Here is a 19,354-nt window from a genome sequence, read left to right on the forward strand (position 1 = left end):
AGGAAGATGCATCTTCCTGACTCCAGTGCAGTACTCTATCCACCGCAACATCTAGCTACCCTATTACATAGAGCAAAAAGTTCAAATCAATGCTGATAAATGTCTTCTAATTGTGCTGAAAAAGTGCAGAAAATAGATACAGATTTTTATGACAAATACCACAAGGTGGACCCTAAGTACTAACTATAAAGCTCAAGAAATGCTACCATTACTGTTACACTAAGTTCTGTATCTCAAAAGGATCACAATACTTTGCTCTCTGCTTACATGATTTCAAATGGGAATCCCTGACTGCTCTTGGAACTGTGACATAATATTGTAGCTTCATGTTTGACTTTGAAACCTTTATGTATCCCAGACCAAGAAACCTACCATAGCATGGCATTTATATTTAATTTGGAATCTAAAACTCCTTATCACTGATTTGGTTAGAAAATTACATGATATCCTTTGAGAGGATTGTAGACACTTTGTTTTTTCATGAAACTAAAATCTGGTATACCTGGTTGAGTGGCTAACTTGGTGGCATTCAAAAAAGCAATGTAAAAAATAATCACTCCTTAAACATTTTTGATCTTTGATAACTGATTTTTTATTCTACAAAAATGATGCAATTAATACAAATCATTACTAAATGGAGACTAAAAGTTAGAGTTGGCATCCACAAACACATCAGGGAAATAAGATTAATTTACAAGGTAGTGTCCCTAATGGATGGGTTACTTTCTTCCTAAATGATGAATCTACCAAATAACTGTGCTTATATTTAATATAACATCTGGGGAGATGATACTGTTAGAGGAGGTATTAGTGTAGAGTGGAATGTGTATAGTAGGAAAATGCTTGCAGCCATTCCACCCAATTAAAGTCCTCCTGCTGTTAAGTACATTGTATTTATAAGACCATCTCTTGCTGGAGCACCTGTCACTAGGGCACTCTCAGTGTACTTTAGCATGCCTATGAGTTAAGCAGAGAAAAGATATCTTAATTTTATAGATTATGAGACTTGAATCTCAGGGAAGCTAAGTGTTTCTCCTAAGATCATGGGTGATATCAGTAACTGCTAGAAAGAAAGCAGAGATAACTCCTATACCATTGTCCTACTGACCGGATAATGCTTGTGGCCAGCTACATGTACAGAATGGCTTTATATTCTGGATGCAGCAAAAAAAAAAAAAAACAACAAACCCCCCCCCCAAAAAAACCCCACAGAGGTCTTTTGCAATGTGGGAAGGGTACAAGGAGACAAGCTAAATATAGTCATAGATATGATTGAATTTCAGTCTTAGAAATAAACATACAATTTAAGAAATAATAGATTTGCTGGAGCTGTTAACAATCCTCTTCCCTGAAAATAAACAAATCTGAATATTGATAAGATACTTTAAAATTGACTACATTTGTTCCTAAATATATGGAACGAGGAAGAGTTCTGGACTGGGAGATAGAAACCCTTGGTTCTGATTTTAGTTCAGCCACTCATTAGCTATGTGATGTGAGACAAGTTGTTTAACTTTTCTTGACCTCAGTTTCCTTATCTCTATAATGAAAGGATTAGACTGCATGATCTCTAAGGTTTCTGATTGTCTAATTCTATCGTTTTTTTTTAAAGACTGGACCTGTGATTTTATTAACATAAAGAACTCCCAGTGAGGAGATTCTCTCTATTAAAGAAGGTCAGCAGTTATTCTGTAATATGGGAACTTAGGGAGTTTCCTGGGACACTGAAAGGATAAGTGATTTGCCCAAGGTTACATAGTCAGGATGTATCAAAGATGGAACTCGAACCCAGGACATCCTTACTCTGAAGTGTTCTAGTGCAGTGGGTAGAGTGTTTGACCTGGAGTCAGGAAGACCAGAATTCAAATCTGGCCTCACACACTAACTGTGTGACGTTGGGCAAGACACTTAAATTGTCTACCTCAGTTACTTAACCTCTGTCTGCTTCAGTTTCCTCATCTATAAAATGAGGATTATAATAGCATCTACCTCCCAGGATTGTTGTGAGGATCAAATGAGATAATATTTGTAAAGTGGTCAGCATAGTGTCTGGCACGTAGTAGGAACTTAATAAATGCTTTTTTCCTTCCTTAATTTCTTCTATTCATCAAATCCCAATGTCTCTTGGATTCTATGATGTGAAGTCAATAAATCAGGTTAAACTAACCCTCAGGATTCTTTCTGAGCCCAAGGACCACAGTTCTTCAGTTGATTATGGATGGTGTTCATCTCACTAAGCAGTAAAGGTCAGCAATATAATTGTCTTCAGGTAAATGTGTGGGTTCAAGTGAGTTGTAGGACAACTCAGGATTGTAACCAACTGTCTCTAAGAAAAATAGAACCATAGACTAATAGTTAGCAAGGACCTCAAACACCATCTAACTCAATCCTCTCATTTTACAGAAGAGAAGACTGGGCCTAGAGAGATTAAGTGGCTTGCCAGTGTCCTATAAGCTATGAGTAAAAGTCCAGATTCTCAAATCCTTGTCCTCTGACTCCAAATCCATCATTCTTTTCTGTGTACTAATTCTTTACAAATATAACTATAAAACTCAAATAACTGGTGGATACAGTTGCTTAATTTCTCTGGGCCACACAATTAGTTATTTTGTAAAAAGAGGGATTTGGATTAAGTTCTCTTCTAGCTTTAGCATCATATGACTCTCTAATTCTTCAAAAAATAGAAATTATATTTTCAGTCAGAATTCAAGAATTCAAAAATATATGGGGATTTAGTCTCATTATTTTATCTAAGCATTGTGTGAAATAATTTCCTTCTTCTAAGAAGAGGCTACCACAAACTGTCCTGTACAGAGGAACTCCAAAACGAATGCTTTTATCCAACTATTCAAATAAGATTCAGATATAAGTTCATTGACTTGGGTAGTAGTTCCTTTACTTTTTTATTTGTCTCTTTTTCCTGGTCGGGTAGGATTTAGTAAGACAAAGGAGTATAATCATAGCATCATTAGATATAGAGCCAGAAAGAATGTGAGACTATGGGCAAGTCACTTAACCAAGGCAACTCTCTGAGACAATAAATTTAAGAGAAGATGCTGACCTACATTGGTGGAGGTAGTTTCCTCATTCAGGAGTTTCCTGTACTAATGAAATCACAGGTCCAGTCCCTCTCCCTGGACATATTTATCACAGAACATTGTGCATCTAAGGGCCTGTGTCATTGTCTTATTCCTGTTCTGGACTGAAATCCATGAGACCAATAGTCTAATCTAAGTTTTATATCTCTTCCATCAGTAGGCAAGAAATACATGTTTGCTAAAGGAATGAGTGAAAATGCCTCTTACTTGGCTTATAAAATTAAATTCTTTCCAATCCCATGTGGTCTAGTGTTTGTCTCTCTCAAGGGTTGAGATTTCTTCCTATCCCTGAGGTCTCTTGGCTTCCCTTTCCTTATGGGCATGAAAGAACATTCTCCTTGCTTACTTCTTACCACTCTGGACTAATTTAGCTTGTGACAGGAGAAACTACAGCCCTCACTGCTTTTCCACAGCAGGCATTTCTGAAACAAAATTAAAACCGTTTATCAGTACCTTCAGTATGTTAAGGCTACCAGGCAAATTTGCTGCTGAAAGCAAGAGTTTCAAACCTGTTTTCTTTTAAACATGTTTTTAGTGATAGAAAATGCATTCAGCTGTTCAAAGAATAATAGAATGGGCAGAATTTTCTCCTGAAGCAAGGTAGTTTAGTGGATAGAAAGCTCCTCTTGGAGTGAGGATAACCTCTGCTCAAGCTGCCTCTTTGTGATTCTGAAAAAAATCATATACCTTCTCAGTGTCTAGAAACCTTTCAGAGACTAAAAGTTGCATATGGGCATTGGTAGAAGCTTATCCACTTGGGAGTTCTTATATTAATGAAATCTTAGGTCCAGAAACTCATTTTCTGAACTTTATTCTCCCTTGACTTTCATTAGAACATTAGAGAAGTGTTTCTATAAAAAAAGATGTTTACCAAAATAACACCTTTACAACTAACAATGCAACAAGCTTTTAAAGTTAAGTAAACATCTGAAAATTTGGGAAATTTGGAAAATTTGGGGAGAATTGATGATTCAAAGAACAGACTTAAATTTTAAAAAAGTCTAACCCGGAAAATACCCACAAGCTAGGGTGAAGTTTGTGTAACATTATAGTGTTGTAATAAAAAAATCATCATTTTTTGGATATGGCTAATTTGTAAACTCTTTAAACTACCTCATTTTATCTCTCTGATGTGATAGTCAAGGCAATTGCTACACAATTTCCTTTTGTGCTCCTAATACCACATTTATCAACTTCTTTCTTGATGGCATAAATCTTGTAACACTGACTAAATAAAGTTTGAATTTGGTTTTGGTATGTGAGGCCCAGTTACAAATATGAGGGCTGAAGTAGGAAAGGCTAGCAGTGGACTTGACTGCAATTCACGGGCATGTAGCCATGGTAAGAGTCTCTCTGGGGTTCCATCACATTTCTAGGAAGAGGGAGAAGTGGTACAAACCTTCAACAATTGTGGCAGAAGTAGGACAACATGATTTCCAGTAGAATATAGGGTGCTTGAAGGCAGGGACTGTTTTCATTTTGGTCTTCATAGCCTCATCCCCTAACACAACACCTGACACATTATAGAAGTTTAATGAGTACTCACTGAATTGAACTGAATTTCTTCTCTTTTGGTTGTGCCCTACTCTGGCTAAGATCCTTCAACCTATGTAAGCCTTAATGAAATGTGATAACTACGATAACTCACATTTACATAGCATTTTAAGGATTTTATAGTGCTTTCTTCCCATTAATCCTTTGAAGTAAGTAGTCACTAGCACCACAGCTGTTCTAAGCCCAGCCTGAAGTCCAATCAGTTTGAAGCTGGCTGTGGGATCAAAATGGCATTAGACTTCAAGCAAACTAAGGTGTAAAAATTTGTATTTCAACTAGACTTCATTCTTCAGTCTATGTTTCTTAACTTTGAAATTCAGCTCCTGTAACTCTTTTTTAAAAAAGTATGTCCAACTTACAAATGTGCAGTTAATAACACAAGGTTTTCAAGGAAACATATGAGGATTAATGGATAACTTGATTAGAAAAGGACACAAAATTCTGCTTACTATATGAAGACACTAAAAACAGTCAAAGAGCCTCAGATCTCTTAAGAAACCCCATAAATAGTAATAATATAAACAAAGAATGACACAATCATATTTTGAGCAAACGATGCAGATGCAAACTTTGTGACTCCAGGAAGTTAACAGTAATTTTGGAAGATCATTCTGTAGAATGCCCTTTACTCATGTAGCTGCCATATTTTGTCCATAGTTATATAACTAGTGTCAGAGGTCAGTTTCAAATCCTGGTCTTCCTGATTTCAAGCATAGTCCACAACTACTAGCCTACATTGCAACTCTATATAGTGCTTTAAGATTTACAAAGTTCTGTGGTCACAATAATCCTGTGAGGTAATATAGAAGGTAAATATTATTATCCCCACTTTACAAATGAGGAAACTGAGGTATAAGAGGATGAAATGACACCTATGGTCATCTAGCCAATAAGTGTTAGAGCTGGATTTCAAACCTAAATTGTTTTACTTTTAGTTTAATGTTCTTTTCACTATACTACAATGCCATATACAATGGGAGTAAGATTAAAACTTAGCATAATTAGGCTTTATTAGGCTTCTACTGACCTTTTTTTTTTAGAGGATCTCCAATATACAAAATGCTGTTACAGTACAATTCAATTCTGTTTTTCTGTTCTTCTTGACTTTTTTATGATAAAAATTCTTAAGAACTCTGGACAATTATTTTTATTTGGTAAGAAAAAATGATCTTGGCATATTTTAAATATGCTCTATATTTACATAGATTTGTGTAATCTGTGAATTATTAGAATGAGATACTCCATCTCAAACCCAGGTGTTTTCACTGGTTATCCACCATGCTTGGAATGTTCTTCTTCCTCTCCTCCTCCTGGCTTCCCTGGATTCCAAGTCCCAGCTAAAATCCCACCTTCTCCAGGAAGCTTTTCTTGATCTCCTTTTATGCTAGTGTCTTTCTTCTGTTGATTATCTCCAATTTATCCTGTATCTATTTTTTTTTGTGAATAGTTATTTGCATGTTGTGTCTCTCATCAGAATCTAAGCTCCTTGAGAGCAGAGATTTTCTTTTGCCTACCTTTATATCCACAATGCTTAGCACAGTTCCAGGCACTTAATAGGCAATTAATAAATGTTTGTTAACTGACTAATTAGAACATGACTTTATTCACTCTTTTATTTTTATTTTCTTTTACCCACAAGACAAAGTGTACACAAACTAAGTTATAAAATGAGTCCTTTTCCCATTGGCATCCCAACATTCCAATTTATCCAAGGAAAACACAATAAAACTAAGAAAATGTCTTCTGGAGTGTTGGTACAAATACTAATGGAACATAATGGAAGGTCTAATTTTAAATTTAAATAATGGCACCTTGGAAAGAATGTTATTTCTCATTTAGCTATTAGAAGTTAGTTTAGTCAAATTCTTAGATGAGGCTTCTTTTGGTTTCTCCTCTGTTGTCAACTCAAATGACAAATATTTTCAAATAACTGATGCTGAGCAGGGGTGCAATAGGAAGCAAATTGATTTTTCCCACTACATTTGTTTCCTAAACAATAACATTCTATATAAAAGTCCTGTACCAACACCTCAATATTGTGTGGATGGAGTTAACCCTGGATTCTCAAAGGCTCTGCCAGCAAAGTCAAGTTTTGGTAGGCTCTACCAGGCTGGAAAGGCTTTGAGTATATTTCTAATGATTGGGAGATGAATTTTTTTCTTTTTGGCTGTGGTGGACCATGAAACAAATAAAAACACAAAGATCTCTCAGTCCTTGGTAACACTGTCCTAATTATACATTGATGGAGGTAAAATGTTAGAAAAGAGGGCACACTGCACTAAGGATGATAGAATCTTAGACAAAGTAAAATACTAACCTGAACTTATTCCTAATCCATGATCTTTAACATAATCCTAAAGGGTCAGAACCATACCACTGCTGATATTCTTATTATAAATGAAGCTAGAAGACATAAGAAAGTCAAAGATAAATGACAAGCTGGCTTATAGGCAACACGGTAAAATTTTGTGAGATGCTTGGCCATCTTACCTGGCAATATTTTGAAAAACAAAAGCAAACAAACTTTTGGGAAGATAATTATAGATTACATACTATTATTTATTATAGAGGATGAATAGAGAAATTTTATAAAGCATTTGACAAAGTCCTCAAGACAAGAATCTTAATGCTCAATAGTCTCAAAGTGAAGTTGGGCACAGAGAATGGGGAAATTTATGTTGAAAAATTTGAAGTTTGGAAGAAATGAATTCAAGAAATGAATGAGACCAAAGACATAGAGATGACTTGGAAGCCTAAGTTGCATCAATCATGGATATCTTCTTCAAGAACAAAGTTGAAAGGTGCTTGACACGGTTTACAAATATCAAATATTATTTCCATTACATAAATAAATGATTGAATGAATAAATTAAAAAAATTGATTATATCTTAATATTTTGGGTCTCACCTACATATCAGCCCTTTTAGAATCAGCTGTGTTTAGTCAAATCATCAATTGATTAAAGGTAAACATGAATAACAGATTAAAAGTAAAAAGACAAAAAAAGATATTGCAAACTACATCAAACACTAGATCTCTCTATCTAGTAGAGATTAACAGCATAAAAGGGCAATATGGCTTTAGAGAAAAAAGTCCATGAAAGTCCATGAACCTGAGATCCCGGGATGAAAGGCTGTAACTGGTAACACTTCATAAAAAGTGAAAAACAGTTAAGGGAAAAATAAGCCTGGATAGAAATTTGTTGTTGAATTAATCAAAACCAAGGGTTCTTAATCTGGGGTCCATGAACTTAAAATATATATCAACATATATGTAGATATGGGTATATGTATATATATATATATATGTAAATATAGATAGATGTGTCTGTATACATATGTATTCCAATGCAATTGGTTTCCTCTGTAATCCCATGTATTTTATTTTGTTCACTTAAAAACATTATTCTGAGAAAGCATCCACAGGTTTCCACAAATTGCTGAAAGGGTCCATCACCCCCCCCCCAACAAATATTTAAGAGCTGCTGATCTAAACCATATCATTCAAAGACCATTTGTAGATGAAACTGGAAGGCAACAGATAGATATGAAATAGAACAGAATTGCCAGCATTCCTATCATGATATTTTCTCATCAGCAACAACATCAGGAGAATTGCTATGTTTGGCTTTGCCACTTCAGTACCTGGTGTATTCTTTGAGGAAGTGGAAATGGTCCTTGAGAAGGTAAAGTCAGTAAGAGTGATTGGCCTAGCTCAAGTGTCAAGAGAAGCGAATCTGTGATGAAGGTGATATGATTTAAAGGCACTCAGGAATTGATGTTCAAGACATCTCTAGGAGGGTTTCTAAACTTTATTTCTCCCTCAGTGCCTTGCACAGTGCCTCATGAACATGTATATAAATGCTTGCTGAATGAATAAATGAATGAAGGTGATTTTTTTAAAATGTAAAAAGAAAATCACAGACAATACTATTACCTAAAAAGGTGACTGAGAACGTCAACAACTGCCACACAATTTGCCTATATTATCATTTTGATAAAATCTTTATGAGAGTTGTTATGAATATATCACGGTTATCATTGATGAAAACCTGAGAAGGAAACAGGCAGACTTTCATGGATCATCATACATAATCATCATTTTCAGTCACATACCTTACAGAGGTGTGGAGAACATAAGATGTTGCTGTGTCTATCATTTATTGAAATCAAAAAGCATTGACTCATTAAAGCAACATGACACCAAAAACATAGTGTCCATGTGTCAAAAATCATACAGATTTCATCACAGATATGACCGGAGAGATAACCTGGTTCAACCATCCACTGTGTTTCAACATCAATCACTTCTAGGAGGCCTATAGTGTTAAGCCCCTTCACAATTTGTCTCTGACCTACCTTTTGAGACTTGTTTTATATAGCTCTGCCTTCTTCATTCACTCTATGTTAGAGACAAACTGACCCTCTTACAATTCCTCCAACCCAAGATTCCATCTTCAACCTCCTGGCCTTTGCTCAAACTGTCTCCTATTACTGTAGTACACGACTTCTTCACCTCAGCCTCTTTCAAGGGTCAGCTCAGGTGCCATTTTCCATATGCTGAAATGTGTGTGTGTGTGTGTGTGTGTGTGTGTGTGTGTGTGTGTGTGTAAACAGCATATGTGTATCTCAGGCAGATATTTCAGATGGTGAGTAAACTAGGTCAGAATTGAATAAGAGGAAGTCATAGAATTAGATAGCATTTTGGAAACTGCATGGTGTTTTAGGTAATTACAAAATGCTGCCCAAATAGAAGTCCATTTTAAAAACTTTAATATTTTTCTAGCAATACTATATATTTATGAATTATGGAATGCATGCTCTCAAAAAACCTCAAAATTAAAGGGCAATGAAAAGATGCTTACAGCTCCATTCAATGTTGATTAGGTGAACCAGGCATTGTGTTAGATGCTAGGAATACAGAGACAACAATGCACCAGACCCTAACATCAAATGGCTTACACTTGAGGGGTGAGATTGGGGGAAGCAACATGAACACAGATCAGTAAATATAAAATGTGTATACTTAGATTTCATATTCACAGTGAGGCAGAGCTACCCAGATTAAAGTGTTTCTGAGTCACTTGGGGTGCCTCACTTTTGCATTTGTATTTCTATCGTATTCAATGCCTAGCACAGTACCTGGAAAATAGTAGGCACTTTAAAATCCTTGGTTATTAAATGACTAAAATAATTTCTGGAAAGAGGCATGAATAACTAGGGGAACAAAGAAAGGACTCTTGCAAGAGGTAGTAATTAAGTTGAGCATTGACAAGAGCTGGGGATTCTAAGAGGTAGAAGTGAGGAGGAAAAATATTCTATGCATGGGGTATAGCTTGTGGATAGGCAGACAAGTGGGTGATGGAATATCATACACAGGGAATAACAAGTAAACTAGTTTTGCTGGAACAAAGAGCACATGAGAGGGATTGGTGGGAAATCAATTTATAAAGACATATTGGTGATAGATTTTAAAAGACTTTAAAGGTTAAATGGAGGAATTTGTATTTTATCCCAAAGGCAATAGGGAGACCTTAAAGATTCTTTTGTAGAGGATTGACATGAAGAGAACTGTGCTTTGGGAAGACCAATTTAGCAGCTGTGTGGAGGGATGGATTGATAAGAGGAAAGAACAAGGGAAGAAGACCAATTAGGTAGCTATTATAATAGTCCATACATGTCAAAAGTGATGAGGGGTAGACCTAGGGTGGTGTCTGCATGAGTGGAGGTAGGGAGAGGAGACAGATGCAAGAGATGTTATGGAGGTGGAATCAACACGCTCAATAATACTTGACGACTGATTGCATTTTGTGGGGTAAGGGAAAGTGAAGATTCAAGGAAGGCTCCAAAGCTTCAAACATGTGTAACTATAAGAATAATAGTATCTTTAAAAGAAACAGAGAAATTAGGAGGCAAGACCGTTTTACAGAAAATATAAGAAATTCTGTTTTGTATGTGCTGAGATGTCTATTGGACAATAGATCAGGAACTGGTGATGTGAAACTAGAATTTAGAGGAGAGAGGAGGGCTGGACATGTAAATATATGAGTCATCCTATGCATAAGGAGTGTAAGTAGGCTGGAGCATATCATGAATAATAACTTGTATTTGAGAAGGGTCATAGAAACATTATTAATATTATCTACGTCTGAAAAAGAATGTAGTACAAATCATAGATGGCACCAAGATACAGGAGAAACAGAAAGGTGGCTGAGCTCTGCACCATTATCTGCAAGATACTAAAGAAAGAATTGGATTGTTTCTGAGGTATTGGATGGATCCTTTGAGGCAGATTTACAGGAAAATGTAGATAAGAATTTCAAAAGATGAGGTCTGAAAGTGATGCCTTCTCCATCAGTGAAGGGAGTATCCCTACTAGTGATATGTCAGAATTAACTGAAAGGAAACCAGTAACGCAAAGAGAGGTCTAGGACTCAGGAAGGTGCTTTAACTTCTCTGAACCTCAGTTTTCTAATTTATAAAGTAAAGGGTTAGACTAAATGACCCCCATGATTACCAAACACACGATCACCCAACACACCTGCACAATTATTCAAGTAGCACCCAGACAGTTTGACACAGATTATAGGCTGATGAAAGAGGATTCCCTGGAAACAAGGAGGGGGAACTGAATTGCTGTTCTCTGTCCTATTTAGAATGCAGTGAAGTTCACTGGATAAAGGCTTCCAGGTCATGGTGTAGAATGAATTTAGGTAGAAAACAAAATCTATCATTCCATGAGAATGATGAAAATGGGCAATCAAGTGGATATTTGTCTGAAAGACACAAACAAAAACATAGAAGAGTTTGTAGGAAGGTAGAGAGGTGAAAAATGTGAGGCATGAAAATATTGATGAAATCAAAATGAAATATGCAAGAAATCAAAATTGGAATCATTATGTGCACTCAGTTCTTAGTCCAACAGAAGAGATTCCTGTCTATGGTGGATAAAGACCTATTTTCACCTTGTAGTAATAGTGTGCTACATAGAATTATAATTATTTTTGAAAAAAATGACATAATATGGTAGAATGGCAGTACAGCCCTAAACATGGCAATATGCAGATATCGCTATGGGTAACTAAACAGAAATACTAATTTGATGGAAACTCTACCATTGAATCATGAAGAATAGTGAGGCATCACGAAAGTAGTTGGATGAGTGCTGCATTTAGGGTCAGAAGACCCAGGTTCAAATTCTAGTTTTTTAACAAAAATTTACGTAGTATCTGCTACATGAAAGGCACCTAATTAGTACTGGGACTGTTATTTCATTGGTACAGGGAACTTTCAATGAGGACACACCCTCTACCAACTCTGGTCAGTATGTTTGCTGCAACTTACAGATTTAATCAGTTGCATAGTGAATCATACAACTTATAGATTAAATGATCTGCCCAAAGTCTGACAGATAGTATGTGCCTGAGATATAGTACATTCTATGTACTATAATACATTGCCTCTTACATATAACATGCTTTATTTTAGGCTACTAGCATCAGCTGTAAAATGAGAGCACTGGTTAAGCAAAATCTAAGTTCCTGTTCAAGTTTGCACTCATAATCCTCTGTGGGCTACTTTTTATGTTAGCAGGTGCCACTAGGAAACAGAATACCTCCTATGAATTTTTAAAGAAGCTTTTTAAAAAATTCAGACTCCTTAATGAAGTGCTTATAAATTTAGCCCTTCCTTGTATATCTTCTATCCCTTTTTCTATTCTTTTCCTTCCTTTCATAGCCAAACATCTTGAAATTGTTAGTAGCTGCCTTCATTCCTGTCCCCTCATTCATTGACCCCTTGTAGTAAAATTCGCATATCAACGTGACTGAAACTGTTGTTTTGGAGGCTGCCAATATCCTATTGGACATCAGATCCTCTTTTCAATCTTTATCTTCATAGGATCTTAGAATTTAGAACTAAAATGATCCTTATAAGTTTTCTAGTCTAAGCACTTCATTTAATAGATGAGAAAACTGAGTGCCAGAAAAGTGAAGGGTTTTGCATAATGACATATACCTAGCAATAAATAGCCTTAGCCTAACCTACCCTAATCACAGCATTAGACACTACTGTCACCTCATTTCTTTATAAAACTCTCTTAAGGCAATGCACTATGTTCCTTGTACATAAGGTTCTACACTGGAGAAGGAAATGGCAAACCACTCCAATACCTTTACCAAGAAAATCTCATGGACAGTATTGGTGTGCTATGGTCCATGGGGTCACGACAAGTTGGACACAACTGAACAATAATATGCTTCTAAATAAATTCATCTTCCACCTTCTTCTATCTCTATACTATCCTCTTTTGAGATATCATGTACTCTCCTGGCTTCAAATATGAATTTTTTTGTAGCTGAACAAGCTATCTTTATATTCAGCCCCAACCTTTCTCTTGAGTTTTAATACTATCTCAAACCACATACTGGATATTTTCACCTGGATTTCCTGCCAACACCTCAAATTCAACATATCTAAAACAGAATTTGTTATCTTTCCCTCAAAACTGATTCCTCCTCCTGCTTATATTATTTCTCTTAAAGATACTGTCATTTCCTTGAATCACTGAAGTTCAAAGCTTCAGCCATACATGTTTATCAAAGTTAGCTAATGATTTTATACAGTATTTAGGTATTACCAGGAATCTTAATGAAGTAAAGATTATTTGAAATCATCCAGAAGTAGCAGGAATTAGATAAAAGATGGTGTCCTGAAGATTGAACATGGGGGCTTATGTTTGACATTAGCCTATTTGCACATCAGCCTAGGAGACTTTTGTTGAAGATATGGCAAAACTATATGATTCTACCTAATCTGCCATATCCAATCAGTTGCTATAGATTTTTCCTCCATGATGTCTTTTTTTCTGTCCCTCCTTCTCCATTCCCACTAGTTTAAGCCCCTTATCATCTCATACTTAAATGATTACATTAGGCCTTCCATGACTTCAAAGTCTCCTCTCTTCTACTCATCTAGCACACTGATATCCTATTAATCTTCTTAAAGGACCGCTTTGGTAGTGTCCTTTCCCTGTTCAGAAAACTTTAATGGTTCCCTCTTGTCTACTAAATAAAGCTTAAATTACTTTATCCAGAATTTAAGACCTTCAACAATTTGGCTCTAATCTTTCCTAATTTATTTGCCAGTTATTCCCAGTGGTCCAGATAATCCACATTCTTCATATTTCATGAAAATGTGCTGAACTTTCCCACATCTGTGACTTTTTCCTTTTCCCTCAGCCTGGAATACAAAATCTCAGCCTCCTTCATTACTCTTGCCATCTCCATTTCTCAATATCTGATTTGTCCTTCAAGATCCAGATCAAATGCCAGCTCAAGAGACTCACTCTTCTTCCACACTTGAACAATATTTGTGCCACTCATTTGACACTTAATACATATTGTCTATATTACAATTGTATCTGTTCATGTGTTATCCCCCCTCTTAGTCTATAATATCTTTGGGGATATAGTAAAATACTGTGTATCTTTCTTCCATCACATCACCCAGTATAGAACTTATACAAAGTAGGTATTCAATAATACATGAACTACAATTATTGACTTAGGATGTATGAACTATACTAGCCAAATATTTTACTTCCCTAGTTATGAGACATTTAAAGAATGAACTTTTCTATGGAATGCTACTTTACTTATTTACTTCATAATTTTTTTTTAAAAATAGGAATTAGAAATAAAGAATACAACTACATACAATCAAAATTTGTTGCTAGCAAAAATGTCCTCCTAAACTAGGTATAAAATATACCATATAGGATCCCATTGAAGAGATGGATAACCAGGAAAAGAACAAGATGATCATGTAGTAAAAGGTAGGCATAATGGATGTAAATTTCAAGTACAGCATTAGTATCTCTGAAATACAAAATAATAAATAGACAAAAGCCTCCATCCCACTGGGTAGAATGGTTCTTACACTCTTTCAGAATACATAGTCAAGAATTATAGATGATGACAGGATGTGCATGCATTACAATCTGAACCTTTGGGATGCTGTAGAAAAGATTTCTGAATAGGTTGGAAAGGTTAAATTAATCTCTAAGGTCCCTTCTAATTCTGACTATGTGACTCTAGGAAGATATTTTAAATTAAAAAATCAACTTGCAAAGATAAATTTATCTGGTCACAAAATAATAGTTACATGAAGAAAATATTCTGATAGTAATTATGACTCAAATGTAATAAATGCAAGGGGAAGAAAAAAGATGTTTCCCTTGTGTAAAGAAAATTTCATTTTGTTAAGGAATGAAAAACCAATGTATGAATTATACAGACATACTGAATGGGAAGATAGTTCACCAAGACCCTTATTGACCTATTTCAAAAATCCAATACTCAATATTAGCTATTTCAGTATTCTAGATTAAATTACACACCTGATTAATTTTATCCAGTGTCCCTTGCATCTGTGATGCCAGGCTCTAAAACACATAGGATTTTCCAAACTGGGAAACCTCAGTCTAATGAAGACAAACCTCAAATTTCAAAGTACTATTAGTTAACATTCACTTCATACCCAGCTGCCATCTTTGAGTTTTATTTTTATTGGTGTTCAGAGACACAAAATGACTGGGCTTAGTTAATGCCTGCCAGTTGTTCAAAGTTTACTTACCCTTTGACCTTCTTTCCCAGGTGGACCTTGGGGACCTTCTAGTCCTAAGGAACCCTGCAAAGGAAAAAAGAAATAATTGTTAGTGGTATTTTTGGAGTTTGCCTGCCTCCTAAAGATATTGTGGAAATGAATACTTATTTGACAATTTAAGGTTTTTAAAGGGATGAGCTCCTCAGAGGTTAGACTGTGTAATACATTAATAATGATGAATTGCCTTGCCTGGAACATCTTACACTTGTAACAAAGTCTAGAGCAAAATAACTAAGTCCCAGAGCCAGATGTCAGGACCAAATGTTCACTCCCAATGAAGACTTGCTTCTAATCAGGGCTACATTACACAGAAATGACATAAATGGCAATGGACACTAGCAACAACATGCATAATCCATCCTATTTTTGCCATTAAGAAACAGGTGATAAATAGAATTTGGGCTGAAATTTTTTCTAAGAGAAAATGGTCATCATTTTGGCTTAATAAATGCATATATTTGTGATATTTTAGCATTTTGTTTCATATTCAAGAGTACTTATGATAATTTATTTATTGTTTTGGGGGGAGATAGGGACTAAACCTGTAATTTCACTGGTACAGGGGACTACTAGTGAGGAACTTCATTCTACTAGTGCAGGTTGATAATGATGTCTTTGCCACTTACAGTCTTAGAGATTTGCTTAGACCTTCGAGGTGGCAGCCCAACAGCCTCAGTTAACCAGAACCAGACTAAAATGCAATTGGGAAATGTTTAACAAAATAAATAAAAATACAATTGTTATTTGTCCTTCGTTTCCAAAGAGGACCAATGACATCACGTGGTGATGTGTTGACTCATGAATGAATTGGATTTAAGAGAAGCAGACTTGCACAAAGTCATCATCCTCATTTCTCTCTTCCATAGACATTGAAGTCCATTGGCAAGACAAAAGTTAAGACAAATTGCAATGGTCTGGGATGCAGTGGATCACCTCAGTGTCTTCAACGTTGGACTAAGCTCTAAGCTCTCCATAGCACCTGCTTCAGCCACTTTCAAGGCCATTGGAACCAATTGTTTTAATCTACCAATTCCATGGGGAGAAATCTTTACATACTTGGGGGAGATACCCCACCCTAACTCACCAATGGGTTTGAGGCCCATTGGTGCCAATGATTTACCAAGGTGTGGCTTCTGTTCATGCCACAGCTTCTTGGAGCCACAAATGAAAGTTGGGTACCAGACAGACACCAAGCGTGAATAAGCAGCCCTGAAGAGAAGTGATAACCCTCACACCAGAGGTACTATTCCTCTTCAAACACCCCCATATACTACACAGATAATGTTAATTTGTTAATTTTTTCAAGTCAATATGTGGCTTGTAGGGATCATTTCTATTTGAATTTCCAATTTAGAACAAGGAATTAAGTGACTTATAGTCACGCAGCCAGTATGTAACAGAGGTAGGGCCCTTCTAATATTTAATTACAATAAATACAATACAATCAGCTAAACTTGCTTATTTACATTAATGAATTGCAATGCCTAAAGTAAATAATAACGGTTTTTTTAGTCACTCTTTCTAAGTCCTCATCAGGCTATTTTGCTTGTCCATTCTTTCTTCACTTTTCCCCTTACGTGGTAATGATTCTAGTGTATCCTATACTTCAGTTGGTTATATTTGGAATTATTTCATAAAATCATTTCCAGATTTTATATATGTACACACACACACACACACACACACACACATACCTTGTAGTTGTTAATCTAAATTGCATTGTTGCTTTATGTCCCACAATTTATTCAACCATTTCTTTCTTGTTGAACATTTAGGCTAATACATATAATGCTGTTATGAAAATCTTCAAAGATACAGCTCTTTTTCTTATTGTTCATTTCAGGTAACACTTTTAAGGCACATTTCCCACAATGGAATTATTCGGACAAAGATTATGATTATTTTTGTAACTTTTACTGCTGTTGCAAGATTAGTACCCTACTGCTGGGAAATGTGAAGCTTAGCAATGACATCACCTAACAAATCCCCACAATTCTGTAGTAAGGCAGAGTAATCCTTTTTTTTTTCTGATAAGAAACTGAGACAGAAATTATAACCTAAGTCATTAGTAACTCCCAGAACAGAAGCCATGTTTTTTGCTCTTAAAGACAGAACCTCAGATGCTAGTCTCTAGCCAGTAGTAAATATGCAAGTGAAGCAGCCACTCATAACTCAACTTATACCACATTTCAGGTTCAGGATCAGGACATTGGTATTGTTATCTCTCAAGGATTTATGCAAGATGACATCATGTGTATGATGGGTATACTATTTCTTGCCTTTTCAATGAGTAGGGGAGAGGATGGAGGGAGCAAGCAAATTTGAAACTGAAAATAAAAACCAAATATAAAATACCAAAAAAAGAAAAAAAATTATGTAAGGAGAGTGATTACATTTGAGGATTCAGTTATATCAAGGAAAACTTTAGATTCATCTTAATATCCAATTTCATATATATCTAAACAGGGCTCAGTTCAACTTTATTTCTCGTGTTCTCTAATTTGAAATAAATTAATGAGATTTAAGAAATTTAATGGGATTCGTTTCTTGCAATACAGTATCATGATTTTGAGAGTATATGACTATTCTGAATGAGTTTTTTTTCTTTTTGAAGATTAGAATTTAACTGAACTTAGCAAACTTTTATTAATTGCCTGCCAGTTACTATACTAAGCATTAGAAATATACAAATTTTAAAAAAGAGTGAAAGAGAAACCCCATCCTCAAGAAGGTTACAACTAAAATTCAAATGTTATATGATGTCAACTAGGTGTCAGAATGGATAAAGTTGTTGGCTTTGTGGTCATGAATTTCAGAGTTTGAATCCTTCCTCAGAACGTGAACTAGCTACTTAACCTTTGTGTACTTTAGTCTGAAGATGAGTTTAAAACAATGTCATTAGAATTGTTTGCAGAGGGACCAGTAATATGATGATACATGTATTCCTTGTTTTTCTTTTTAAAAACTAAATTTTATACATTTTATAAATGGTTAGAACAGTAATCTAAGGCATGTAAAATAGAATTTATAATTTGAATGATTTCACAGAATGGGTTCAATTGTTATGTCAAGGGAAACGATTCTCAAATCTATAATAACCAGCCTTCATCTTTCCTGCTGAGCTCTTGTTCCATTTTACCTGGCTAAACATCTCCACCTGGATGCCTCACTGGTTTCTTAAACACAAAATGGAATATTTTCTTCCCAAACCATTACAACTCAAAATTTCTCCAATACAGGGCACAATTATCCTTCCAGTAATCAAGGTCTGCAATCTGTTACTATTCTCTGTCCTTCAATCCTTATATCCAGTCAGTTGTCAAATATTTTTGAAATTACTTCCACAATAGTTCATGCATCTGTCTCCTCTCTTTTCACTCTGTCTTCATCCTAGTTTAGACCTTTATCTTGCTTTGACAATTTCAACTGCCACCTATGGTTCTCCCTACCTCTAGTATTTTTCTTTTCTTTTTCTCCATTTTTAGAAATTCATTTTTTTCCTCCAATCTTTTCTCTTTTTAATTCATCCTTTATACAACTGTTGACTGCTATTCCAAAAACACAAATCTCACCCTTCTCAAAAATTTCCAGTGGATCCCTATTGTCCCAGGATAAAATAAAAAATCATTAGCCTGGCATTCTATCTTCACACTCTGATTCCAACCTACCTTTCCAAACATTTCATATTACTACCCTTTATATAGTAGCCATTCTAGTTATACTGGCTTATTACTGGCTCCTGGTCCATGATAATTCATCTCCAAAGTACGTGCTCTGTTCATGTAGTTCCCTATATCTGCTGTATAACTCCTAATGACTTCCTCCTCATACAAATCCTTTAAAGCACAACTCCGATATAAGAACCTTTCTGATGCCCCCAATTATTCTCTCTCTCTCTCTCTCTCTCTCTCTCTCTCTCTCTCTCTCTCTCTCTCTCTCTCTCTCTCTCTCTCTTTCTCTCTCTCTCTCTCTCTCTGTCTCTCTCTCTCTCTCTCTCTCTCTCTCTCTCTCTCTCTCTCTCTCTCTCTCTCTCTCTC

General features: G+C 35.6%; 1 protein-coding gene across 1 annotated transcript in view; it reads right to left on the reverse strand.

The window, feature by feature from the left end:
* The window catches only part of COL19A1 (collagen type XIX alpha 1 chain), a 397,465-nt gene that overhangs the window by 198,432 nt on the left and 179,679 nt on the right, over positions 1-19,354 (reverse strand). Inside the window, exon 17 of the mRNA XM_021000213.2 lies at positions 15,288-15,341. Within this exon, the coding sequence (XP_020855872.1) occupies positions 15,288-15,341 (54 nt within the window). The remainder of the gene's footprint in view (positions 1-15,287; positions 15,342-19,354) is intronic.

Source organism: Phascolarctos cinereus, unplaced genomic scaffold (genome assembly GCF_003287225.1).
Source record: "Phascolarctos cinereus isolate Bilbo 61053 unplaced genomic scaffold, phaCin_HiC Scaffold_5;HRSCAF=322, whole genome shotgun sequence".
In the NCBI taxonomy this organism is placed as follows: Eukaryota; Metazoa; Chordata; class Mammalia; order Diprotodontia; family Phascolarctidae; genus Phascolarctos; species Phascolarctos cinereus.